At 30.0% G+C, this 27,337-nt stretch overlaps 1 protein-coding gene across 1 annotated transcript in view; it reads right to left on the reverse strand.

The window, feature by feature from the left end:
- Positions 1-9,383: 9,383 nt before the first annotated feature.
- Positions 9,384-27,337, reverse strand: part of LOC100571172 — a 164,880-nt gene continuing 146,926 nt past the window's right edge. Inside the window, exon 4 of the mRNA XM_029488644.1 lies at positions 9,384-11,176. Coding sequence (XP_029344504.1) covers positions 11,044-11,176 — 133 coding nt within the window. The 3' untranslated portion in view covers positions 9,384-11,043. The remainder of the gene's footprint in view (positions 11,177-27,337) is intronic.

Consider the following 27,337-nt stretch of genomic DNA (forward strand, 5'->3'; position numbering starts at 1 on the left):
CATCACTAACATGTTAGTCGTATAGAATGAATTTTTTTAATATTATTAAATGTCTAGGTATACGATATATGATATACGATATACGATATACGATATAACTACCTATAAACTAGATTATACCATAATTATTGGGCATGTACAACATATATCTCACCTTGACAAAATCATATTGCTGTATCGAACCATAATGGGTGATTATTTTAGCAGTAAACACTCTTTATTTTGAAAAGTATTAATGTCTTAAAAAAACTCAAAATTCAAATTTTTGAATATAATATAATATTATATTTTCTTATTTTTAATCAATAAAATGTTAAGTTTTTTTTTTTGTATAATTTTGACTAACAGATTTCTGTATTGTTATTTTTAATTATATCGAAATTCTGAGAAAACTTTTTTTTTGCTTGGAAAATTTTGTTTTGTAGAGACTTCGAGTTAAGGTTTGTGAAAATAGTATTTGCAAAAATGATTATGCTTTTTAAAATATTATGAATGTCGATTGTTAAAAATCACGTGCTATAAAAACGCATGAACTGACCGAATACAATATAAAACGCTACTATGTGTTTTTCGAGATTATAGTCTAAAATATTTCTGAGCTGGATGTAATTTCACTCGTAGATAATTTAATTTTTTTATCTATTTCTACATTTTTCTATTAGAAATTCTGTATTTGGAACCGGCATCCTGGATAAATCGATACCAGTTTTAAATGTAGTACGCATAAGGATTGAATGTGGTACAGCAGAAGATTATTTATAGAAACGATTGTTAATTTATATAATTGTAAAAAATATCTTCTGCTCGTTTCCACCGCATAATCTGATCGATTGATCATTTGAGTTGAAAGCTCACCGTCCGTCTTTGATATTTAAGAGGATTAGGAAACAGAACTTTTTTTATTTTAATTTTATCGTTCGTTTTTTCACCATTTAAGAACTTAAATTCAAAAACATAATTTGATTCGAAAAATGCAAGAGTCTAACGACACAGATTACATTAATTCAAAATAATACATTATTAAGCCGGACGAATAAATAAGACGTTGAATTTATATTTATTTTCAGATCATATTACTACTAATGTATATAGACAAACCGATCTAATATTTCATTTGAAATTGGAGTCAAACTATATTTAATATAATTTACGGTCGTTCACTTATTAATAATTATAAATAATTTATGTACCTATACAGTTGTTCCAAAATGGACTAATTGGAATTGTGTTGTACCAGTCCCAAAATCCTTAATATTTAAATGTAATTTTCAATGTAAATCTGTAAATAAATTCCAATTTAATGACATTTCCCTCTATTAAATAAAAAGTTTTTAAATTTATAATTTTAACAAATAAATAAATAAGTGTTAAAATAAATTGTTTTGAAATAAGTACTTATTTTTTAGATTTATTTTTCATATAAAATATCCGAAGTGTCATCAAAATCTAGAATACTAGTGAGTGGAGCAAGCAAGAGACAAAAGCTCCCCATTAAATTAAAATATTTCACAAATTCAAATTATGTTTTGATCAATTGAATATTTAACTTATTGAAATCAACATTTTTTTTAAATCTAATTCAAAAATATTAAATTTGGTAAACTAAATTAGTGTAGGTTTAGTTTATTGATATATTTGAGAATAGAAGATATTTTATAAAAAGACTAAAACGCATCCCAGTCTAAATCAATATCAATTGTAAATGAATCCTTTAAATCCAATTCGTAAAAATAGATATAGGTACTTAGTTATTAGTAAAACCTTTAGTGAAATTTGGAATTAGTTAGTTTTATAATAATTTAAAATAATTTATTTTTCTGCACTTTGGTTATAAAAATATTATTTTCACAAATATAAAAATATACATAGTCTATAGGCGTTCAAACTTTTTCATCCCGCGGCTCCTTTGTGTGTTCAAAATATTTTTACGACTCCCAAATTATTATGAAAAAGTTGAAAAAATATGGAACAATATTTGGCTAATATGAGTGGCGTGTAACAACAGTGACTTTAGTACTAGACATAAAACTTCAAATAGTCTCGTAATGTGTTTCATTATCGTTTCCATAATTGCTTTGATGATTATAAATAATATTTATATTAATTATACATGACCTAGGTATCTACATTAATTTTGGTTTCCGGTGCTTTGACATGGCTCTCTTAGCCTACTCTCTCGACGTCCCTAGGATCCGCGACGCACAGTTTGAATACCTCTGACCTAGTCTATAACTTGGTCAATAATTTTTACAGAATTTAAAAATTTTTTTTTTTTACTTTTCATGAAAATAATATTAAAAATTGCTATTTTGAAGATTCCAATTTGAACTGCATTTCTTATTTATTTTTTAAATTTATGCTATTCAATTATAATTTATTTTTATAGATAGCTTTCAAAACAATGACATTTAATATATTATTATTGATTTGCTACTATACCATGATACTTCGGGTGATAAGTGGGTTTTTGGGCTGTATCTACGGTGAAATAGGCATTAAAAATAAGCTTTCGTTTAAATTATAATCTGCGCTCTGCGGAGTCACTATATTACTATAGGAAAAATAATAATCGATGTAGGTATGAACATAATTCATTGAAAAATTGATGTGGATTTGTTCATTATTTGGTATTTATATTATGTAAACAGAAATGACATATTTGATATTTTTAACGGTGACATGCGAAACCGCTATTGTATCGTCTTGTGCCAAACAACTATCTTGTTTGATAGTGGTCAATTATAAAGGTTGGCGTACATGTCATTAATCACTGTTATATATATATTATTATATACTGTCGTCTGGTTCAAATACCCTTTGGGATCACATTTTATACACAAAAAAAAATGAAACCGAGATTCAGCAGCGGTATATTCGTGTGGGCCGCTGAATCGGGTGTCATTTAACTTGAAACCAATATAATATAAATCACATTGTAACCGGAAAACTGTTATGAGCCAAACGTACAAAAATCCAAAAAATGGCCAACATTTCGTTAAAAACGAGCGCGAACTCTCATAACCATTTTTTACAGCAATCATTTCATTTCAACAAAACTACATAAGTAATAAGTGTATATTATTGTAATCTATATATATATAAAAATGGAGACAAAAATTCATCAATCAAGAACGGCTGGTCCGATTTGGCTCAAATTTTTTTTAAGGTGTTCATAACTGCCAGGAGAAGGTTTTTACGAAATAAAATTTTAGGAAAATCCACCGGAAAGGTAGGAAATATCAAATCTATATGTCAAAAATACAACAGTGGTGCAACATTGCATTATATTATATTGGTTGCTATTGGTTAATTCAGATTCTCGGAATACCAATTATATTCGTACCTATACCGAATTCCCAATCTAAAGTGCGCAGCCAACTCTTCCAGTAGGTTTGTTCCTAAAATAAAAATAATGATCGAGTAAAAGTCGTGTTGAAATATCGTTGCAAATCCGCATTTCCTAGGTTTATATTTTAAATAAAGCTGTATATTCACTATTATCTAGTTGTAACTTGTAACGTATACATCTTATATTATTATATTAATAAGTATAGTCATGTTTTTGGGCTGAATACAACTTTTTTTTCCGACCGATTTAGTGTGACCGATTCGTATCGCCTTAGAAACGCAAATCAACGATAAAAACATAATATTATTATCTGTGATTGTTCAGTTTTCTTTGCAGAGACAAAATATCGAGTAGCGTGCTATCATTCCAATGCAACATGCAACATATGATTATTATATGAATAATACTACTGATTTTTTAACGATATGACGACGTGTACACTTCATCGTATTTATTTATTATATATGATACAACAACAATAATGACGACGATTGAAATTTGCGAGTTCAATACGATATCTTCTTCTTCTTCTTCTTCTTCTTCTTCTTGGTTTCGGCCTTTAAGACCATACCGCTAAATACAAATCTTGCCATGTGTCCCTGTCCTCTGCAGCTTCTCTCCATCTGATTCCTGGATCTAACGTTTTTAAGTCCTTTTTTACACAGTTTTCCCACCTCAATCTGGGTCTTCCTAAAGCTCTTTTACCTATTGGTTCTTCCTCTATTATCTGTCTAACTGGAGATCTTTGCTTACGCCAAGCATGCCCCCCCCACATGAGTCTTCTTTTTGTGATCTCCTTAACTATGTCAGGTCTCTGAAACTGTCTTTTGAGTTCATAATTATGTAATTTTCTCCATTCATTTGTTTCAATATCAAAGACAGTAAGACTTAGAAAAATATACGATATCTTATGATATTAAACTAATTGTATCACTATTATTGTACAACAGTTGTCTCTAAAGAATTTATTATAATTCTATAGCGTGTGCGAACCCATCGATATTATGCATAAATGTGTATAATATTATCAAACAGAATAATCAAATTCAATTTAATCGGACGCCAGACGGAAGAGCTGACGGCGGAAGAGCGAACGGTAAAGAATCGTGTATTGTATATGTCATAAAATTCGACCGATTGGGTTTCCGCGCAATTTGAATAATTACGAATAATGCGCTTTTGAACGAGAGACGGGCAGACGATTGTTGAAGGTGGTCTGTAGCTTTGTAGTTGCACACCGAAAGCGGAGGCAGACTCGTATCATCGTGATTGCCATTGTTTTGCTCGGTGGAGTGTTAAAATAATTATCATACGATCGTACTATGGCAATTTGTCGAAATCAGTCCGACGGCCGTCCATGGGAGGAGGCTGCTGCCACGCGCGTTTGATTGTCCGATAATCGTTTCGACAAAGCCATCAATTTAACGGTTAACAGAGAGATGAGGACTACTACACGCGACTGCAGCACATCGTCGTGGCCGTACATTTCAATTACAGCTGCTGTAAACCCGGCAATAGCGGCCGGCACTGTAATATATTATTGTACCTTTGCTATATATATATATAATATTATATGCTATAGTGATTGTCTGAAGCCGATTTTTTTCCCTTTTTTTTAACGATTCGCATCCATTATTGCGCTCGACGACGATAACGCGCGCGGTTCCATCAGTCATTAAAAAAAAAAAAGAAAAAAACCGTCCGAAATCGTTTTCCGCCTAATGCGCCATCGCTCGCGATTTGCAAAAGGTAGTTTCCAATAATATTGCATAAAACGACCGATACGCGATACCAGCAGCTATGGTAGGAGGTATCTATAACTATAGTCACTATCTCGCTATTATACGCGTTTTTTTTTTTTTTGAAAATATCATCCGGGAATCGGGGATGTGAAGTAGTACCTACCGTTCAATATTATACATTTTATCATAACCTTTTGATGTTCCTCGAAACACACGAGTCAAACGCATATACGCTATCGTCGATTGCGTGCGCTGTGCACTTTATGTTCACGCTATTCCAGGAAATATCATTTCCGATGAGAAGAAAAAGATCATACATTGAATATTGGAATTCGAAGAAAAAGTTAAATTGTACTTTCAAATAAATGCATTTTTTTAAATTATTTGTATTCCACAATCTTTAACATATTATTATAGAAGTTAATTCTTATATCGGAAAACACTCATTATTTCAATAACTATTACTACACTCGGAATGGATGGTCAGACTGAAGTGGAAAGGAATGATATTCTGATTTTTTGTCGTTTAATATTTCTAGGAAATTTGACTTTTTCAAAAGAGATTTTGGTGGCGGTTTGTCTTTTTTTATTTTCAGCGATCTCGTGTCCAAATTAATTTTGATCAGTAACAAAGTAATTAGTACTTACTTATAATAGCAGACTAATTTTCAGCTAGTACTAAACAATGATATGGGGGTGAAAAGTAGTTCTGATTTTTTTCCCTTTGTTGTTGGTCGGACATAAGTATATAATACCGTCGAGGAGGGAATAAGATAATGTTCCACATGTTTTCGTTGTAGCCATTCGGGATTAATAATGTATATAGATTCGTGACTTATTGTTAGATTATTATTATTCATTAATCATTAATAATTAGGTATTTCAATTGTACCGTTTCGGGTTGCTTAATATGATTATAATATATTAATACATATTATTATTATTAGAATAAGTGCTGCTGCCTAAGCTACAGTCTTCACACTGTATTAACGATCCTTGAGGATGACAGATAAATGATAATATCAAGAAAACGGCATACCCACTTGTGTTGTCTCACAAACATACAACATAGAAAATGTGCGTTCAGTAGACCGAATTTTATGTAGTAAACTTTAATATTAATGTGAAAAAACCTATGATCGAAATTAAAGGAAAGAACATTGTTTGTTTTCTCTAGTGGGTATTTTACGATATGTAAATTTTTAAACGAGTTATGAGAATGAATATCAGTTTATTGATGCGCATGATCATGACAATGTAAAATATTCAGTAAAAGTAAAAAAGACGTTGCTGGCTTTATAGTTATTATACTATCCTCAGCTCTGAAGATCAACGTTCGTCGAATGTAATGAAGTTGTCGAGTTTTATTCTATCTAAAGTCTAAACTGTATTGTGTTTACTAAATGTAAATTTGACATCACAGTAAAGTTTATTCAACTTTTCACCCCGTTATTGAAAACCACGCAGTAATCAAACTTTAAGTGTTATATATTATAGAGTATAAACTATAAGTAGATGCATACATGTCTATATATTAAATATTATAAATGAAGTTAATACACAGTAATAACACAAATATAATACAATAATATTATGTTTGTTGTGTATGAACTACCATAAATATTTTTGAACTAATTTTTGAATTTTTTTTTTTAACAAAACACTAAACTAAAAACTTATAACTTAATTAGCATATAATATTATATAAATATTTGTATTGGAATAATGATTTAAAAAACAATTAACGACAAAGTTTAATTGCATTGAAAAATGTGAATGTTCGTTTTAGTATTAAGTTTAATATTTTATAGTATTTGTAAACATTTCAATAAAAAAGAGAATAATTCATTTTATTTCCGATATGAAAATTAACTTTGTGAACGCCATAAAACGAACATTAACATTTTTATTTTTATGGATAGAGATTTGCCAATTTCGTACACAAGTTATGAGCTAAGCTTAACAACAGAAAATACTTTTCAATTTAGAAAGGCTTTTGTAGTTTTGTTAGTCTGCGTTTGGAGGTTTAATGTACTGCAACGAAAATCTCCCTATTCTCCTTTACCGATGTATAATGTACAATATACATAATACATATTAAATGTGTGTGCGAGAGTTGATTTATTTGGAGAATATATTATTATAAATAGACTTGCAAGGAATGTTTTCGTTAACTTTTTATTCTTCTTTATAATTTTTGTACTCACCAAAAAAACTGTCTTCTAGACACACGACAAAATGTAAAATATTAATTATAAATTATAATAGGTACCTATATGATATAAATTATTTACAACCGAATTGTTTTCGTATCGTTTTATCTCAATATACTATATGCATATTATACACCACTTGGATCTTGGAGTTACAAGTTTTTTTTTTTTATCACCGTGTCTCTCCATAACAGTTTTTAAGCATCGTTTTTATTAAGTAGTCCGAGAAAAATTACCTCTCGTTTATCCGGCAAAGTCATTAGTCCTTCCCAACAAACAAACATGGACTAAGTGAGGATCCTTGGGTAAAAAAAAATAAAAAGGTATAACCGAATTGTTTTTAAAATTATTATTGCTCTCTCCGGGGACCCAAATGCTAATTAAGAGTTTTTTTTAATTTTTTTTTTGTTTTTAAGAAAACACTAGTAAAGCTGAAAAACCCATTGCTGTGTGTACCTATATTATATTATATCTACCGGGTTTTAAATCGCACTCCGCGTGTATACGACTTATGAAGAAGTGTTGAAAGTTATTGCAAACAAGTCCGGGTAATTGCAATTTTATCGTTCTGCGCTTTTTTTTTCCGTTCCTTTTTAATCCACTTACCCGAAAAGACTAATGTCATGAACTTAACATTCTTTAACAAACAACGTGTGTATAGACGAGCTTCACGATTGATCCATTTTCCCTCGGCCACGGATAGGCCAACGTAATTTATCGACGCTGTTGCATTTGTCATTTCGGACGGTCTACTTTTATTTTCCGCTCAAACTACCCGAAATCCAATCCAGCAATAGACTGATACGTTTTATGGTACACATACACTACGACTCACGTAAGTCCTAACCAACCTAACAAAACCACATGGGTTCGTGCAATACTATATTATACATTTTTAATTTGATTTTAATACGGGAAAACGATTGAGAATCGAAGAAACAACTTACTATGGGTAATACGTTATATTATGGTATTTTTTTTTTTCGCAAATTGAGACATTTTGTGGACAACAGTGATGCCGTGTCAACCCGAGTTAGGCACACCATTGCCACACGACGGGTGACTGCTTCTATACAGTATAGGACATAGGTACACTATTATATACCTATATTATTGTAGATAAAAAAAATGAAAAAATATTATCATTTATCAAAAAAAAAAAATCAAATGTTGATTCCATCACAACGCTGAGAGTAGATTAATATTAACTTGATACATTTTGAATTTTTACTGCAGGCTTCGAGGCATATAATATTTTTCAGTTATAATTAAATTGGAATTTTCATTATTATTCAAGAATTCAATTTGCATACTATTTTAAATTTAAACTATTTATGGAACTTTTATAAATTAACATTTACATTTAAAATTTAACATAAAATGTGATACTTTGTAAGTCGTTTTTTTGAAAGTTGTTTACTGAAAATGTCTGAAATTGATTATAAATCATAAAATATAAAATACCTTTCATATACAACGAAAATGTCGATATTATCAATTATTATATACATTATCGATAACATTATCGTAAACATTTTTTTTTTTTTTTTGTAATTTATTTAAGCATATTTACAATCTATACAATTTGTACAATAAGTAAATTTGATAACATAGGTAATATTAAAATGAATTAAATGTCTTGAGGGGGGAAAACCGTCCATCAACAGTACCTCCTAAAAGACATTAGACATATTATTATTATATATGAATATATGACTATATGATTGTAAATTCAAAATAATGGAAAATTACAATTTTTTATTTTACATACATTTTTCTTTATTTTACCTTAAGTCAAAACAAACATCTATTGATCAAATACGATGTTAAAAACCTTGACTAGGTAATAGAAAAGTGCTGAAAGGTTATTTTTGATTTGACATATTGATGAAAAGTATATTGATCATCAATCATATACTATGTTCAACGAAAAAATATTTTACAAATCGCAATTAATGGAATAAGTTCACATCAAATAATAATATATACGAGTATCAAGTACAGTCAATATAAGAATATATATTATAACGGAATATAAATAATATAATATAATATTTCAAATTTTAAATGTAAATCACGACTAACAAAGTATTGGCGGTAATTGTTTTAGTAAACTACAACTTGGTGTATTATTTTTATATATGTGTTGTTTCGTTGTTTTATCACGCATAATTTGTACAGAAAACATTTAGACGGGCTAACCACAACTTAATTTATAGTATCTTTTACATAAGACATAGGATATTATTATGAAATTAACCCAGAACTATTTATAAAAGTTCATGGTATCTATAAATGTTTGTATTCCCTCGTACAGTTGAATATTGCCCGCCATGTAAGTATGACATGCGCAAGGTTGTACTTTATTTGTTTTCGTTTCAATTTGTGTTTATCTACAAAATTAAGTTTTTTAGATTTTTTAAAGGGTTTATTACTATTTTGCTATTTTTTTTTTATCACGCGAAAAATGTCAAAAACGTATATTTTAAAGTAAATAAATGTCTACTATTTCATAGAAAATTAAATAAATCACTAGTATAGTGCAGCCTGTAACTGATGTTTAGTGACTGAGAAAATTACGGCACTTTCCACTTAGTAAAATATTATGATTTTATTAAATTATTCGAATGTTCAAATTTACAACCCGGGTTATCACAATGAAACGCATTTTTATTTTTTACGAACCTATAACAGCCAATAGGTGTGTGTAAATGTGAGTTAAAAAACTATTCTTTGAAATTTAAATCGACTGTAGATAATTCTATATTTACAATTAATCTAAATTATCTTTTAGAAATGATTTATGACTTGAATTTGAATTAGAACAGCTTATACACGATTATCGAAATAAAATAACTTAAGCATGTCTCAAATTATTGAAAAGTCTGACGAACTTCTTAAAAATAATAGACGGACAGTTTAAATAATTTAAACTTATATTGGGTAAAATGACAAAACAGCCAACATTATGCAGTTTTCTCTGGCATCAGGTGAATTCTATGTGAAATACTTAAGTATCAAATATAATATCGTATTTCAATTTAAACAGTTATAGTTAAAAAAACAAAACAAAATTCACTTTTTTATATGTACTTAAAGTTGACATTTTTTTAATACGTCAAAAAGACCGGCAAAAACAACACCAGAGTCGAATGTCGTTCATTATATTTCATAAATCTGTACACAACTATAATACGTAACAAGTTTGATACATAATAATATGTTATTTACATTTCTAGACGTTTTGTATGGAACAACAATATGATTTTATTTCAACTTCGCATTATCATAATATTAGATTTTTATATTTAAAACACGTATAGACTTGAGGAAATTCGATGTTCTCAAGATTGAATACGATGAGAATATATTTATTTGAAAATAAATCGACACTACCATGATAATAACAGTATAATATATTTGTATTGCTTACCACGTTATCATAATATTTGTGTTTTTAAATATTTAGGGACCTTTTTTTTATAATATAATTATAGGTAGTATACCAATATAAGCTATTTTTCTCTGACCACTTAAATCGTCACTATTATCAAGTTTTATGTAATTAAAAACAACAATATTATAATCTATATTCTGTGCGTATCGTAAAATTTCACTGAACGTAATGCACTACACACAGCACTATATTATTATTTCGAGGGATAATGTAACAGACAATACACACAGAAAGTACTATGTGCAATATAGTAATCACTGTAAAATATAGTTAAGTTTATTTTTACTTACCGGCTAACGTGTGCAAAGACGATGCGATCAGTGTCTTCTGGTCCTTGTAGAAGTGACCACTGAACGAAAAAACACATCCCGCCAACATAAGGCACAGGCTGATACTGACCAATGGAGTGCACCACCTGTAGAAAAATCAAGTTAAAAATCATGTCAACCGACAAAATATACAAACATAAAAAAAATATTAATTAAAAACGCTTTTATGTACTTATATTATTAATTTTTATTTTCATTTATAAAAAAAATAGTATATTGTGATATGTTGACTGTTTCATATAAAAATAAGCAAATTTGGTACCAATAAACTATATACGATTGACATGAATAGTACAATAAGAAGGAAATTAAATTACGGCACTTCAGATTAATTTTTAATATTTATAAAAATATAATTTTGGTAGTTCAAAAGTGATAAATTTACCAGTACCCACCTATAGTTTCATTTAAAAATAATCGGGGAAAAAAAAATGTTTTTTAATTTTAATACCTAAGGCTTGAAATTGTAATACAACTCATAAGTTTTCCTTACCGTGATTAAAAAAAAACATGAATTTCTTAAAAGGGTTTTGAGTTAAAATGTTGACGAAATTCGATATCTAAACGTAACATAACAATTTCTTTTAGAGGTTTTAAGTTTTAACATACCACGAATAGCTTATAATAAAATTAATTACCACCTAATTGTAATATAAATGAATTGTTATAAAATTTATTTTTTGGCAAGGCGTTTGTCGAATATTTTTTCTATGTTTGTAGATTGATTTTTTTTATTCGAGTAAGTTTTTAATAAAAGAGTTTGTTGTGGATTTGGATATAGATTCCTTGGTGACGATAGGACACATTTTGGTTTGTTTCTAAAACTTTATTTCGATAATATAATGGCATCCTTGAGCTTTGGCTCAGATCTTTAATACATAGTATAATATCCTACATCCATAATTTATTCAATAATATATATTATACCAATCGCTCGACTGTCATTAATATAATATAGTCTGCCAATGCCAAATATTTCGTTTCAATACTAATGTTGATAATTGTTGACACATGAATACTCTTGTTCCATATAACATCGTTTAGTTATCCAATAAAATATTAAAATAAAAATACACTGTGCCGTGTACTCGTCGTATATTTTTTTCATAGTAGGGCCTAACGACCGAAGAGTTTTACACTATTACCATTGAGTAAATGGTATTTACTCAATACTATTAAGTTCTGCTTTTTACTGGTGACCATAATATAAACCGCGTACTTAATCGTCCCAATCGATGAACGAAAACAATGATCACATTAAATGCTCGGTAGTAAAAGTGTAGAATAAGTGTCATAACCGATGTAATTCGGTGCTTTGTTCGATTCGTATTTCATTTCGATATACTTTTCGCGAAATGAAAATTCATCACGAATGTTTATGGGGTATTTTAAATTTGGCACAAAGTCAATTTATTAATATAATATATTATAGGAAGGACGTATCTCCATCACCATAAATTGGCGTTTTAATGTTTTAAACGCCGGGTTGTTGAGCTTGTATCCAGTGATACTAGACCTTTGCAGACGCAGAGGTGCACAGTGGTGGTGGTGTTTATTTATCATTCGTTCGTTTTCTGTCGTTTATCCGAATTTTATATTTTTCACACATATTGTGTAGGAAACTACCGATTTCGCCATTATATAAACGACTTATAGGTAGTATGGAACTCCCCGCCCTTCTGATAATAATTTTTAGACCATTGTGCGCGAGCCGTACAGAAGAAACAATCGAAGCGTTCATCCAACGATGTGTACCTATGTATATGTTTTTAATGTGTGTCTGTGTGTATTATATAGGAAACGAAGAAAAGTTTCATCAACACGGTCGATTTGGAACAATTATATACGCGACAACAGTTTCGAAAATCGAATTTCGTCCTCCATTGTTTTCGGTGCCAGACACCAAGTACAGGTACCTACCACAATATATTTGTATTATATGACTGCAGATATATGGTTGGTTTTTAATTTACTTTGATAATCTGAGCGTGGCGTGGTATTTCGTTTTAAAAATTGACGTCGGATGGAAGTTGTGTCAAACCAAAATATACGTATTCATATTTCCAGACTGAATATTAAAACAATATGTATATATCATTACGTAGAGTGATTAATTACAACTGTCAGTCGATGCAATTTTATTATTTAAAACTTACGAAGCGACTGCAAGATCGAGTTAATTAACGATTTAATCGAAACTTCAGATAATATAGACATTAAACGCATGCATTCTCTTAATACATTTAAAACATTTAATTGGAAACAATACGTCACGGTGAATTCGTAGACGTTTGTAATATATTAACGTACGGTATATGCGTTTAGTGACTAAAATGTGCTACTGCAGTTAAATTACGCGACTGATTAAGCAAAAAAACTTATTTTATATAATATTTTAAATAATATTATGTAGTTATGCTTCAACGTATGTTATAATAGATACGTGTTATTATTATTATTATTATTGTGATGTTTTTTTTCAAATATTAATTTATTATATACATAAAAACAATTTTAATTTGTGTTTTGTTAATATATTAATAATGTTTCGTATACATAGTTTTATTTATATTCAATATATTATAGGTCGGGTCCGAAGGAGTATACGAAAAACCATTTGCGTAGTTATAGTGGGAGGGGGTGATGGCCGATGGGCAGATATCTCCACCCATAGAGCTCTTTTTTAAATATAATAATATAATATAATAATGTACCTTGGTACTTATTTCTATTCGTAAAGATATTTACGATATGGTTAATGGTGATAAAAACTCAATAGTGTTACATCTAAATGACTAGGTCTAATATTGTAATGAAATAGTCTTAACATTCAGTACCTTATCTTACCAACCTCCCGAAAACAAAATGGTTTCCACTTGTACCTATATAAGAATAATATACACCACTCAACAAACGAATTGTTATTCAATACGTGATTGATCAATGATCGGTGTAATCACCAAGACAAAACAACCGTATCACGGCCACAAACTGACAAAATGTGTGTGTCAAAGTGATAAAATTGTATAGATTTTTATCAATCATCATATGTACTTAGTCTAAAGAAAAAAATACCATTGGTTCTATTTTAAAAATAAAAAACGAAAATAAGCAATAAAGAATTAACAGAACACAAACAAATGAAAATGACGTAAGATCCAAAGCTATACTTTAACTATCAACAAATATTATCAGCGTAGTTAAAATTAGTTTTCCTTTTTTTTTGGTTTGAATGTTTATTTTCAAACAATTCAGTTAAGCGAGGACGATGAAACTTAATTTAAAACATTGATTGGACTTTTATATTTCACTTGTAGAACTTCACAGTCACAGTCACAACGTCGCAAACTTCACAGAACTGATTAAGTTCCAAAATCTAGTTTTCAAGCTCTCACCGATTGTGATGCTAAAATATTTCCTAATATATTTAAAATTTAAAAAAAATATGGTTATAAATTGTCCGTCTCCAGAACCACACTTGAATATATTATTTTTTCAACGCTAAATGAGATAGTGATATATTAAGAAATACCATATTTTAAATAATAAAAAATTGCTTATATTTTATGCTTTGAGAATTGTGAATAAATGCTTGTCATTATATATTAATGATAATGAACTATGATTTTTAATATGACAAGATCGATGTAATAGATTAGCTACATTCTACCTAATTGATAAGTAATCAATAAAAAAAAAAACCCTCAAAAATTAGATTTTGTTTTGTACTATTTTTGTATTGATAAATTATAATGTATAACATAATATAATATATTATATAACAATATAATATTTAATTAATTATTAAGTAAAACAAGTCATGAAGTCTTGCATTTATTTAATTATTAATATTCAAGTTTGATGCTAAATGTGTTCTGTGATAAATCCATTAAAAACTGGGAAATATTGTATAATACATTTTTTTAAATTTTTTAAATAAAAGTTAAACGACAATATTATGGATTTTTTACCCTCTATTAGTTATTACTATTTCGTCTAGCATAATGAGGCTAATATGGCAATATATTTCACTATAGTAATTAAATTATTTTAGGTATATATAATAAAAACAACACCCCTTAACCTACCTAGTGACAAATGAATAATGACACAATGGCAATGCCAAAAAAGTATAACACACGCGCATTTGTAATTTACTCGAGTTTTTAATTTCCGTTTTTGTGAAAAAAAAATCTTAAATAATAAATGTTCTGCTACTTTGTATTATTGCATTAAATAGATTAAATTTAAATACACGCTATGCAGATATGACCTGTATTAAATAAAATAATTATAATAACTATACTCGACGCGCATATCGAAATGGTTTTTATAATGGTTTATTATGTTGTGTGTTGCATCTATCTATATTATATATTTAAATATATTTGGTGCCTATAGCTATGTGTAACATAATATGACAGTTAAAGGATTGCAATATGAAGATTAAATTGTACACTAATGGAAAGTAAAGAGGAAAATTCAGAATTTTCACGCCCTTCTATTATTTTTTTGTCGTCAGCTCCCACCATCCTTATAAATGTTAATTATTAACAATAAAAAATTATTTTATACATGTTATATTTTAATTAAAGAGGAAAAACAAATTCAACAAAGAAAATTAAACATATTTAATTATCAATCAAAATGATAGCGGGACAAGGCTTTTCAGTTTATTGTGAAAACGGTCGGTGCATAATAAGAATAACCGTGAGAACAATAAAAAAGGTTTTCTAACAAGATTACAATATTTGTTACAAAAAAGTATGAACGCAAATAAACCTATAAAAAGTGCACCCCCAGGGTCACTGCCTCGCTCTAGAATCCTTCTAAATACGTCTCTGCTCTCTTTTATGTACTATACGTATTACGTATACAGGGTGAATTTATAAGCACGATCAAAACATTATTATATATTATGCTTAAATTATGCGTTTATTCAAATTTTTGATTTGGAATTAACATTGTGTAGACATATACCTACTTTAAGTCTAGAGACCTTTTAAAGTTTTTTTTTTTGTCTTTTTAGGACTATTATGAGACGATTATTTTTTACATTTGTAATAACGGTCGTCTACTCGTGCAGTGGCGCCCCGCTTCAAGAGGAACCTGAGATTGATATATAATCAATACTGATATGTGAAAAAAAGTTTACTTTTGCACGACCCTCAGGAAATTAAAAAAGTTGTTGGAACTTACGTATATAATAACGATATAGTGCAATTTGAAAATGTCTCTTGAAGTTATACAGCCATTTTCAGTCGATAGTTTATCAATTATCACAGAATAACCGCGTAAAATCGGTGCATGGCGCGTGCAAATAAGTGATAACACGATCGATTGTACGAAGTCGAGTTATGATACGTCGTCTGTCGGATGGTGTGCCATTCGTGTGGTAGTTTTCCGGCTCCGGGCCTCGAGTTGGTTGGCACAAATAGTCCAACCGTGGGAAGATGGAAGGAAGCGACCACTTCGGAGTCAGGGATGGACGGGTAACCAGACAGGTGCATCTACATCTACCTTACTGGTATAGGTACTTATTATAATATGACAAGTAGTCGCTCCCCATGCCTGCAGGCTCCGGTCGCAAAATGTCGCAATGTGCCAATAAATGTGTAAAAATATCATCATTTGCACATGCCGCACACTAGTGTGACATTCCCTGACGGCCGATGTGTGCATGCATCGAAACGAAATCTGCGTGACAATTTCCAACCGTACCATCGTTCTTAACTGGTGAAATAGGTTAGAAGCGACAATTTTTTTTCGCATTTCCCGAGGGCTATGTATGGTAAATAATAAGCTCTAGCCGTGGAATCATGCGTGTGCGTATTTATAGTTTTGCATAGTTAAAATTGTGATGTGCGACAAAATTCCAGCGGTCGGTGCGGTGAGTCTTTTACGTATTACCTGCATCGAAAATGTATATGAGCTAAAAAGTATTTATTATTTTTTATTATATTTTGTGAGCTACGTCAAGATAAGATACTCACCATGTCACCAATATCATCCTGTCATAGTGTAGAATATTATGTTACCCGTACAAAGTTATCATTATTAAAATTATTCATCCGCTTCTACGACCGTTATATTGGCATTGTTTTTGAAATCGTTCAGTTTACATATTATAATATGCCTACATGACTTCGGATAAATATAGATAAATGGAACATCATAGTTAAGCCATGGAAAAAAAAAGGTCATGCTGTATGACGGTTTTTAAAATATTATATAAATATTAAGTACCTATTGCTATGGATTACGGTCACTTCGTTTGTTGTATTTACATAATATTATAATGTGCTTAGGATTGTAAAACCCAAATTAAACTTAATCGACTGTTTAGTTTTAGCGGGTTTATTATATTATAAAATAAAACTTTAAAAATCTATGATTTAAGTATGGGAAGCTTTTAAAATTACCCTACACTAATATTGTACAAAAAATATTATTATTGAACATTCCAGGGATAGTTAACGTAAATAAATGACTTACGGCTATACAATAGTACCTGCAACAGCCATAGTAGGTACTTAACATCTATTGAATAAATAAATCGTATATATTTTTTAAGTTTCAATAAACAATCAATACGCAGAAACCCGTATTTTGCCAGATAACCCTCATTTCTCAATGTTCACTGAATTCGATTAAAAGTAGAAACATTTTAGCGGTGAATATTGTTTACTGACTATATATATTGTATCAAGAATAATTGTATATTTTTGTTAATGCAGTAATAAAGAGAATAAAAAGCTTTTATAATTTTAATGTAAAAAATATGATTGTCTATATTAAAAAAATGTTGGACCCTCGAAAGTTGTTTCGATTTTGTTACCTATTGAAATAGTTGAAACAATTGAATTATGTTTAATAGGTCTACACAGCAAAAAATAATTTCATATAATTATCTTTAATACAAAATATCTTTATATAAAAAATTGCCGTCTAAATATACTTATCCATAATATAATGTATATCATATTATGACATAGATATAGAGTAAAATTAGTGTCGTAGTATTAGTAAGATACCAAAATAGCAGGAGAAGAGAGGCGCGTTGATGATCACAGGCTAATATTACCTTATTTTCTTAGAATCCGTACGAAATTAATGAATATCGTTTAATTAAATAAATTTACAAATTACGCTCCTCGATGAAATCGGTTAAATAGGTCTATTGTTTCAAGCAGCCATGACTCCTGATCCTAAGTCTACTCACTCAGACGATATTCGAACTCTACCAGTCAGCTCAGAGTCAATATCGCCGACGGCGCGACCTCGTCTGGGTTACCTCAAGTGACTCACACAGAAATATGCTTATATGAGCGAGCAATCCATCGGCATACCAATGGTTTTCCAACGAAATTTCGTGAGTATACAGCGGATAATATATAGTTCACCCTATGGGAACGCCGCCAAATGGCCATCGCTATAATAATATAACGAACTAAGTGTTCTAGAATATTCGGCATTCGTATACGATTTCATACCCCACAGTGTCCCACTGTCCCCACATAGTTTTCACTCGAATTAATTTCTTCGAACCGCGTTTAATTATCCCGACGTAAACATGTTTCAACATGTAAACACTATTCAAACAACTTTGTCTCGGTAACTAAGTGCTCGGTAAAAGTGTAGCACTAAAATAATACGAGTGACAAAGTTTTCGAGACAGCCATACATTTTATTAAATTTTCTCATAAGTGCCGGCGACAGAGTGACTGTCTTTATCAGCGAACACTAATTAATATTTTAGGGGGAGCCACATTAGAAATTCATCAAGCTTTCGGCGGCCATAAAATTTAAATGTAAATACCTGTTCAGCCAAAGAAACTAAATTACAAATCAAAAAATAAAGTTATAAAAGTAGTAACGAAAATCCTAATTTAATCCACCATAATATATAAATTTAAAAAAAAATGTCGTGTCTGCGACTAGTTAAAATTCATGGATCGCCACTTAGTGACTCTTACTCTGGTCTATAGTCTAGTACAGTTATGCTCAACCCGTAGTCCACCAAGGACTTAGAAGTAGTCCGTGACCAATAGTTAAAACAAAATTAAAAAAAAAAGCAGGTAAGTGGATGTCGCTCTGCTGTACAGTAGATTACAAGTGGGTCATTGTATAATGGTTGTATTAGATTTGAATTCAATGATATAATATCATCGTATAAGAAAAACGATTCTGAGCGGAGACGGTTTGTCAGTCTGGATATTTTATATTTTGTTATTATTTATTTTATCATGTAAGTTGAATTAATATTAAAATATGATAATTTTTTATTCGTTTCTATGGGGATAAACAAAGTGTTACAAATTAAAATCCCACTTTTAGCGTTTTTTTGTAATTTTCCGGTGGTTTTTCCCGTGGCATTAAATAACTATTAAGAAAATCGAAAAATGACCTCTTTAAAGTACCATCTTGTTCCAATTTGCTAAAAGATAAGGTACTATATGTTGAAATCGAAACACTCCTTCTGGAATAAATTTTGTATACAGGATATAAAAAGAAAAAGAAAAGGAAAAAAAAATAATAAACACCATTGTAAAAACAATAGCTCCCTCGCTCCGCTCAGAATCTAAAAATTATTTCAATAAATAAAATAATCTGTACACAAAATAGGAATATTATATTCTATAATACAAGTATACGTACCGACACCACGGTAAAAAACAAGTAGGTCCAATAAAACGATAAAATATACAACTGCTATTATTGGTAGCCTGTACGAAGGCAAAATTGTATTATTAATCGTATCCCACCGGAGAAAAGAAGATGGGCATCACTGGTCAGGCACTGCGATTCGATTACCAAAAAAGACCCTACGATAGATGACTTTTTGCTTTGCCGAAGAGTTTCCGAGAATTTTTCCCAAGTAATTAAAGCACTATAAAATGTTATTAATAATTATTATTTTAGTGAGCTGTTTATTAAATTTCCGGTCACTCGGCAGTCGTCAATTGACCGTATTGTAGACACACGGTCGTCCGAATACCGCCGTAACCCATACCGTGACCGGTGTATACAAAACAACAGTTGTACAGAAAATATTCGCCTGCAGACCACGTTGGCCGTCGCCGTTTGCCGGATGAGATATAGCTAGGTAGGTACCTACATAATAATAGTATATTGTATAATATAGTGCGAAATTATATGTCGTGTATGTGTTGTTGTTGTATTAATGTCTGACGAAAAGAATCCGAATGATATATATATATACGAGTGGTGCGTACATACCATCCAAGTATACATCGTATGGATGTACGCCCGCGCCGGTTGAAGTAGATTGAAATATATATTATTACCTATATATATATATAGGTGCGACGTGCACACTTCGCAGTCACGTGCGCGCCGGCAGTATTTCGTACGTGGCTATATGAACGCCACCTCCGACGAACGACGTGAGAGTATAAGCGAGTGAGCGAGTGTGGGTGTGTGTGTGTGTGTGTGGTTTTTTAAGTATTGTAAACAATACGCGTTAGGTGTGGTGTACCTACCTACTGCTGCTGCTGCTGCTGCAAATATCTCGCGCGACAAATAAATATTGAGCGATCCCGAGGGCACGTCCGCGACGATATTTCTCCGTTATCCCGTCGAGTGCATTTCTGCGGAAGAGGACACAAGACCTAGGTACTACATTTTCCCTTAAAAAAAATAATATATATATTAAAATGGTATCGATGTCGTTTGCCCCACCTACCCAACAGTCTTTATCATCGATATTATATACCCTCCGTTTGGTGGTTCGCGTACCTATTCGATGTATATTTAGCTGTAAAAAGATTTTGTTTTGATGCGTCGATATACTAACATATAATAATAATAATATTTATTTCATAATTGGTGAATACAGATAGATACAGGCGTACAGCGAATATCATAGATTATAGAATCAATATGAATAATATCGAGGTGGATAATAATAAATACATAGAATAAAATATTTTAAGTGTATACAATTCTTTCTGGTTAAAATATAATATATACATACAGCTCTGAGACGAATAGTTATGTAATATTAAAAGTTAAAACAGTATAACGGAATTGACTAATTAAATTAGAATAATATCACGAATTTTTGGACAAGACAAATAAAACAAATCAACACTGTGTAGGATATTTCACGAAGCCAACTACCTCCACCAGAGTTGAACGGAGAATCCATCAGGTTCAGTAAACTCAAAAAATGGCTATAAAATCGATTGAGCCATGAATTAGATTAAAAATTAAAATTGTATCTTCAAGGACAAAACAGCTAGGACTTAAGGGGTATGTGCGTACGACTTATCTTAAAGGCTCATAGTCGTGATCATCGATATTGCCCTGCAGGTGAACATTTATAATTTAAGTAAAGATTTATTTTATACACTCTCAAGTTTTTACTAAAAAATAATTTTAAATGCATTTCGAATGCTTGAACCGATTTCAAGCACACTCAGCTGAAACCATAGTACCATATTTTGTCCATTTATAACACCTTTAGTGGTCTACTAAGGTCTTGCTTATTTCTTATGAAAAAAACCTAGGGTTCTTGACGATTTTACAATATTGTTGATTGGACATTGAATAGCATTTATCAAAATTATATTTGAGACAATAAAATTATGAAGTCCCTATAGCTCCTCCCACCAAACACTTAAAGTTAGACTCAGAATGAAATAAAATAATGTTAAGTCGTCGGCAAACAGACTAAAAATTTTGATAGACATTTTGTCTGGTAAAAAATTATTAACCTTAATAATCTACAGTTGGAAATGTAAGAGTGAACTCAATAGAAGACAATACCATAAACACCCATATGTACAGGATGTGATTCGATTTCAGTTGACATAAATCTGAATCGGGTTGGAAAACCATTTTTAAGCGCCCTACTATATTAATTATCGTTAAAGATATAAGTTTTATTGCTATTTTTCAAAAAAAGAAATGCCGTTCGTATAAAATATTATAGGTAGCATATTTTACTAGATATTTTTCTTCTGAATAGAAAATTGAAGAATTATTATAGATATATTTTTGGGTATAGTGCATTGGAAAAATATCTAGTAGCATATGCTGCATTTTATTAGGAAATGAATTGAATTTTTTTTATCGTGCTGTATTGTTGATTTACGTTTCTATGGCCATATTATACAAACCGTTATGAAAATCGGTTGGGAAAATAACATTTGTACTCAGCCCAAAAACATAATATTTATGTTAAAAAAAAATTGTTAGCACGTAGATATATATTTTTAAATTTGTGTTTTACAAGTGTTATTTAGTCAATATCGCGAGATACAAAGTGCATAATATTATATAAAATTTAAATATACGCATTGGTGCTAACAGTATTGTGATATGTGTGTAACAAGTTGACTGTATATACATTCCGTGTCCGTTGGAAGTAATAATAGTTTCAGGAACCATAAACGTTTTGAAAGTGAAAAATAACGCAAGTGCACACATGTGTGGAACAAAAACATTATAATATTATACTGCATTGTGATTCGGGAAATTATAAAATTCTTTGCAAAACAATAATGAAAATGCCTTCTAGCCGGCTTAATTGTTTCGGATTCCTACTTGTAATGTTACTATGCAATTAATGAAAACAATCACGGCTAAATGAAAATAACATAATATCTCGTTTTATTTGATCCATATTATAAAATTAAAATTATTGAATTATTTGGATTGTTCGGATATAAATATAATTTCATATTATTTACTTCGTCAAGTACCACTATAGGTGGCGTCTTATCACGTATTTCATGTATTATTGTAACCCTTATCAAATATGCTAATTGTGCATAAATTTACAGATTGTATATATAATATATTATTGTGTAAAATAAAAAAAAATATATTATTTACTATTTAGGACATAATATTTAGAAGAGTGAACTATATAAGAATGCATTCGATTCTGATAAACGATAAAAAAAACCCCCATAAGCCAATTCTGTTTAGAAAAATGGATTGCTGTGATGAAATAGGAAAGTATCTACAACAAATGATAAATAATAAATATGATTATATTTAAATACGGAGTTCTTCGGAAAATTCAAAAATAATTTTTTTCTATTTCAGAGTTTTACCTCTAACGGGGTTCGTATTGTTTTCTAAAGTTTGCGGTGCTCTAATCCTATATTTTTTATTTTTATTCTTTTTTTATCATAAAAAATTGGTAAATATTACTAACTACCTGTCCACTAATACGGTGAGAAAGTTTTTCCCGTTGAGCGCTTAGAATTTTAAGTAGTTCTTATACGATTTCGCGGATTTTCTACTGCCAAACAAATGAGAGGCGAACGTGTATAATACTTAGGCATACCTTTGACACGCTTAGCAAGGAAGGCCACTGTTCACACACACACACACACACACACACACACACATTATATTATTATATTCCGTCTAAACGCTATTGTTCCGGCCGGATTTCACTTAACCTCTATTTCGGTTAAATTGCTCCGCGGAGTTGAAAGTTCTATCTACCGTGACTCTATGAATATGATATCTATATTATATACGTATAATTCCATATTTTCCGAATTCGTGACTAGCACGATCCCGCCGTTGTTATTATACGCCTGATTATAATATGAATTACTGGGTGATTCGCTAAGCATGTTCATCCCAATTTTTTTTCCTTTTTTCCTTCAACGAATTTATTCGAATTCTGACTTATAGAATTGCTAAATAGGTAGGTAATAATAATAATTCACGACCAAATTTTAAAAAGCTTGAGATTTTTTGTACTACCTGATATAAAGGACACTCCCTTTAGTGATACAATATTGTTTTTCAAACGATAAACAACCCCCTGTAACCAATTCAAAATTTGAATGTGTATATTCACAATTATTAGAATGTGTATATAGATACACAACAAAAATCAAAGAATACCAAAGACAACAGTCCTTAAAAGTTATTTTACAAAAATATTAAATATATGTAATATTGGACCTAGGAATTATCATGATAATTGAAGGGTGGAAATGCAAAAGGTGGTATTGCCAAAAACCAAAATGTTCACAAATCAAGGAAAACGGTAATACATTTTCTGACGACTATAAACATTCAGAATAAGTTTATTTATATGTAAAAAATAAAAACTAAGCGATTGACAGTGTCAAAATAAATCTACCTAAATTGTAAACATTGTTTTTAATGCTTTAAAAATTTCGTGTCAGACCAAAACGTGGTATTGCAGGTTTTGAAAAGGTAATATCAATATCACGTTTTAAAGTTGTTCCTATTTCTGTTGATACAAAACGCATTATTTCCTGCAATACCACGTTTTGAAGAAAAATGCAATATTGCCAATACCACGTTTTGCAATGATATCAAGTATGCTTCAATACTAATAACATGGGCAATAATACGTTTTGACTTTAACATGATTGAATATGTAATACCACGTTTTGCATTGACATTAAATGTGGCAATATCACATTATGCATTGAACATCAGTTCTAAAATCCATTTTATTCATAAAAGTAATCGATATAATTTAATTCTGACTGAAAAATCGAATTCCTCACATTTTTTTCCATAAAAATCGATGTTTAACTCGAACGGAAATGTTGGCAATACCACGTATTGCATTTGCACCCTTCAATTGGACTATTTTTCAATTTATAAACGTTGATAAATTAATAATTATTACTAAAATGTTAAATTTACCGTCCTCTCAATATCTTCCAAACCCATTACCATGGATCTATTATCATCCTTGGTACCTACACAAAGTTAAAACTTTAAAAACTAATCGTTTGAATTTTGAATTTTATGATAGTTCAACCTTTTTAGAAAAAATATTCACTAAATAATTTACTGGGGAGGAAAAAGGGGAGGAGTGTTATCAATTTAAAAACAGACTTCGTATTTTCATAGAACTCTCCTTTAGTAGCATAGAAAATCTTATGAATTTGAAGATAATAATATAGTATTAAAATCAGTTTTTGAATAGCTGAATTATTATTGAAGAATAAAGGGTGGTTCATGCTTGGTGAATCACTCTGTATAGTATAGCACAACTTCTAAATCATGGGGATCGCAATACTACTTTTTTTCCAAACAACCTTTCTTATTTTAAAAGTATAGGTCTTACTCAGATGTACATCAATTACAATGATTAATTGATATAATTGAAAGTGTATGTGCATTTATCAAATACAATTTGTTTTTGTATTTAATTGGTTTTGTGTTGGTGTTTGTTTATTTACTTTATTTACCTATTCTTTATATTAACTTTTAATTTTATTTCGGTTCGAACTTTACCATATTTCTCTCCATTTCGTAGACTCGTGGGACCATTTCACTTAACCAAACTTAGTAACTACTTTCATTTCAAGTCATACTAGTAAATACTTGCCAAGTGCGCAATTTATTTATTTGACATGTGATGGGGAGGGGGTTGTCAGGTATGTTTATAACAAATAATTGTTATTTAAAATACAATTTACTAGCTGAATAACCCGGCTTCACACTTGTGAAGTTTTTTTGCGAATCGCTGCAAATTCTTTATTGTGCTCAGTGTATACGCTATGTGTTTCTCGGTTTAAGTGTACCTCAGTTCAGGACCAAATCGGCGTCAAAGTACAATAGATTTGTGATATATAATTCTACCTAAATGGGTTGGATTTACCACTTATATTTTTTAACGTGGTTTAAAGTATTTACTCTCCCAACTTTTCTGATATCTCTTAAATCAATTGAGTCCTTGTTGAGTATATAAGGCACAAACATACATTTGGTTTTAATATATAGGTAGTTTCTTTAATCGAGAACATGTGAAAACATAACGATTTGACGCATATGCTTTATCTCATCTGCCCGAGTAACAAACGGCAACCATTTATAATATACAAAAAAAAGTTTCAATTTCCAATGGCAATCTCAAAATTTTATTAATATGTGAATTTTGAAAAATCCTTTCTTAGTGGGTCTCTACATCATAAAACGAAACTACTGACCAAATTTTATACTTATAGCTTTAGTGGTTTAGGTTAAATGATGATGATGAATCGGTCAGTGAGGACTAGCAGTTTTTATATATATATATATATAATATATATAATATATGTATAGTGTTAAAAGGTATTTTTAGAGGTTTTAACAATTAATCACTAAAATCTTAAAACCTCCTTTCAAACATCAACCACGTCAGCTGTAAATTAAACATATTTTTACATAACTATTAATTCAAAAATGTATAAGATTGATTGATAGAATACAATCACAGTATTAATGATATCATTAATTGGTGGTTATTTTTTTTTTATATTTTAGCTAGCATTATTCCCATATCTTTTATTATTAAATTTGTTGTAATTTATTTCATACCTAGTGATTGTGACAATCCTTACACCCCTCAAAGACCACAAAAGAGGTCTGAATAATATGACGACGTATCATTAAAATGTAATGAGAAAATCTTGTAAGATTTTAAAATAAATGTTAATGAAGGGAGGTGTGAGGTCCAAAAATGCCCCCGATATTGTTGGGTATAGCCGTACAGGAAATACTGTTCAGCCTTTTCAGAAAAAAGTGTACATACGTTCTTCGCTAGTTAAAATTAAGAATTATGTCTGCAATAAAAAAAGCACGAGTAACTATATTTAACATCATACTGTATAAGAAGTTGAAAAAAAAACCGTTTTATTTGGTATATATCAATTATTTGTATTTAATTAATAATTTTAGTATAAAACATAATTCTAAAGTTTTTAATACAAAATACTAATACATATTTAAACTCACTATATTCTTGTTACACCACGAATAGATATGAAAGACTGTAATAAAATATTTAAAAAACCGACACAGCTTTTGTTTCCATGGTAACCATACAACATCGTAGATATCATACTCACATCTATTGTTTAACGATATGTTTGGCTTACTGTCTAAGGATTTCATTCATTGTTTTATTAAGCTTTCTACTATTATTCTATTATTAAGTGGTCGTGGAAATATGAAACATTTGTTGAAATAATATTGTTACGAATTTTGGAGTACTTCCTAACAAGTAACAACACAAAATCTATCAATTACTTAACTACGACAAAAACCTCACTGTACAACCAAGTATCAACATATTTTTTTAGAACACAAACCTTAGTAATGTCACTATGTTAAAAAAAAATAAGCAATAAAAATAAAACATTAAGTTCATACATTTATATATTATGATAATATATCATGCAGGAACAAACAACTACCTTAGTTTTTGTGAAATAGGAATCATAGTA

Source organism: Acyrthosiphon pisum, chromosome A1 (genome assembly GCF_005508785.2).
Source record: "Acyrthosiphon pisum isolate AL4f chromosome A1, pea_aphid_22Mar2018_4r6ur, whole genome shotgun sequence".
Lineage (NCBI taxonomy): Eukaryota > Metazoa > Arthropoda > Insecta > Hemiptera > Aphididae > Acyrthosiphon > Acyrthosiphon pisum.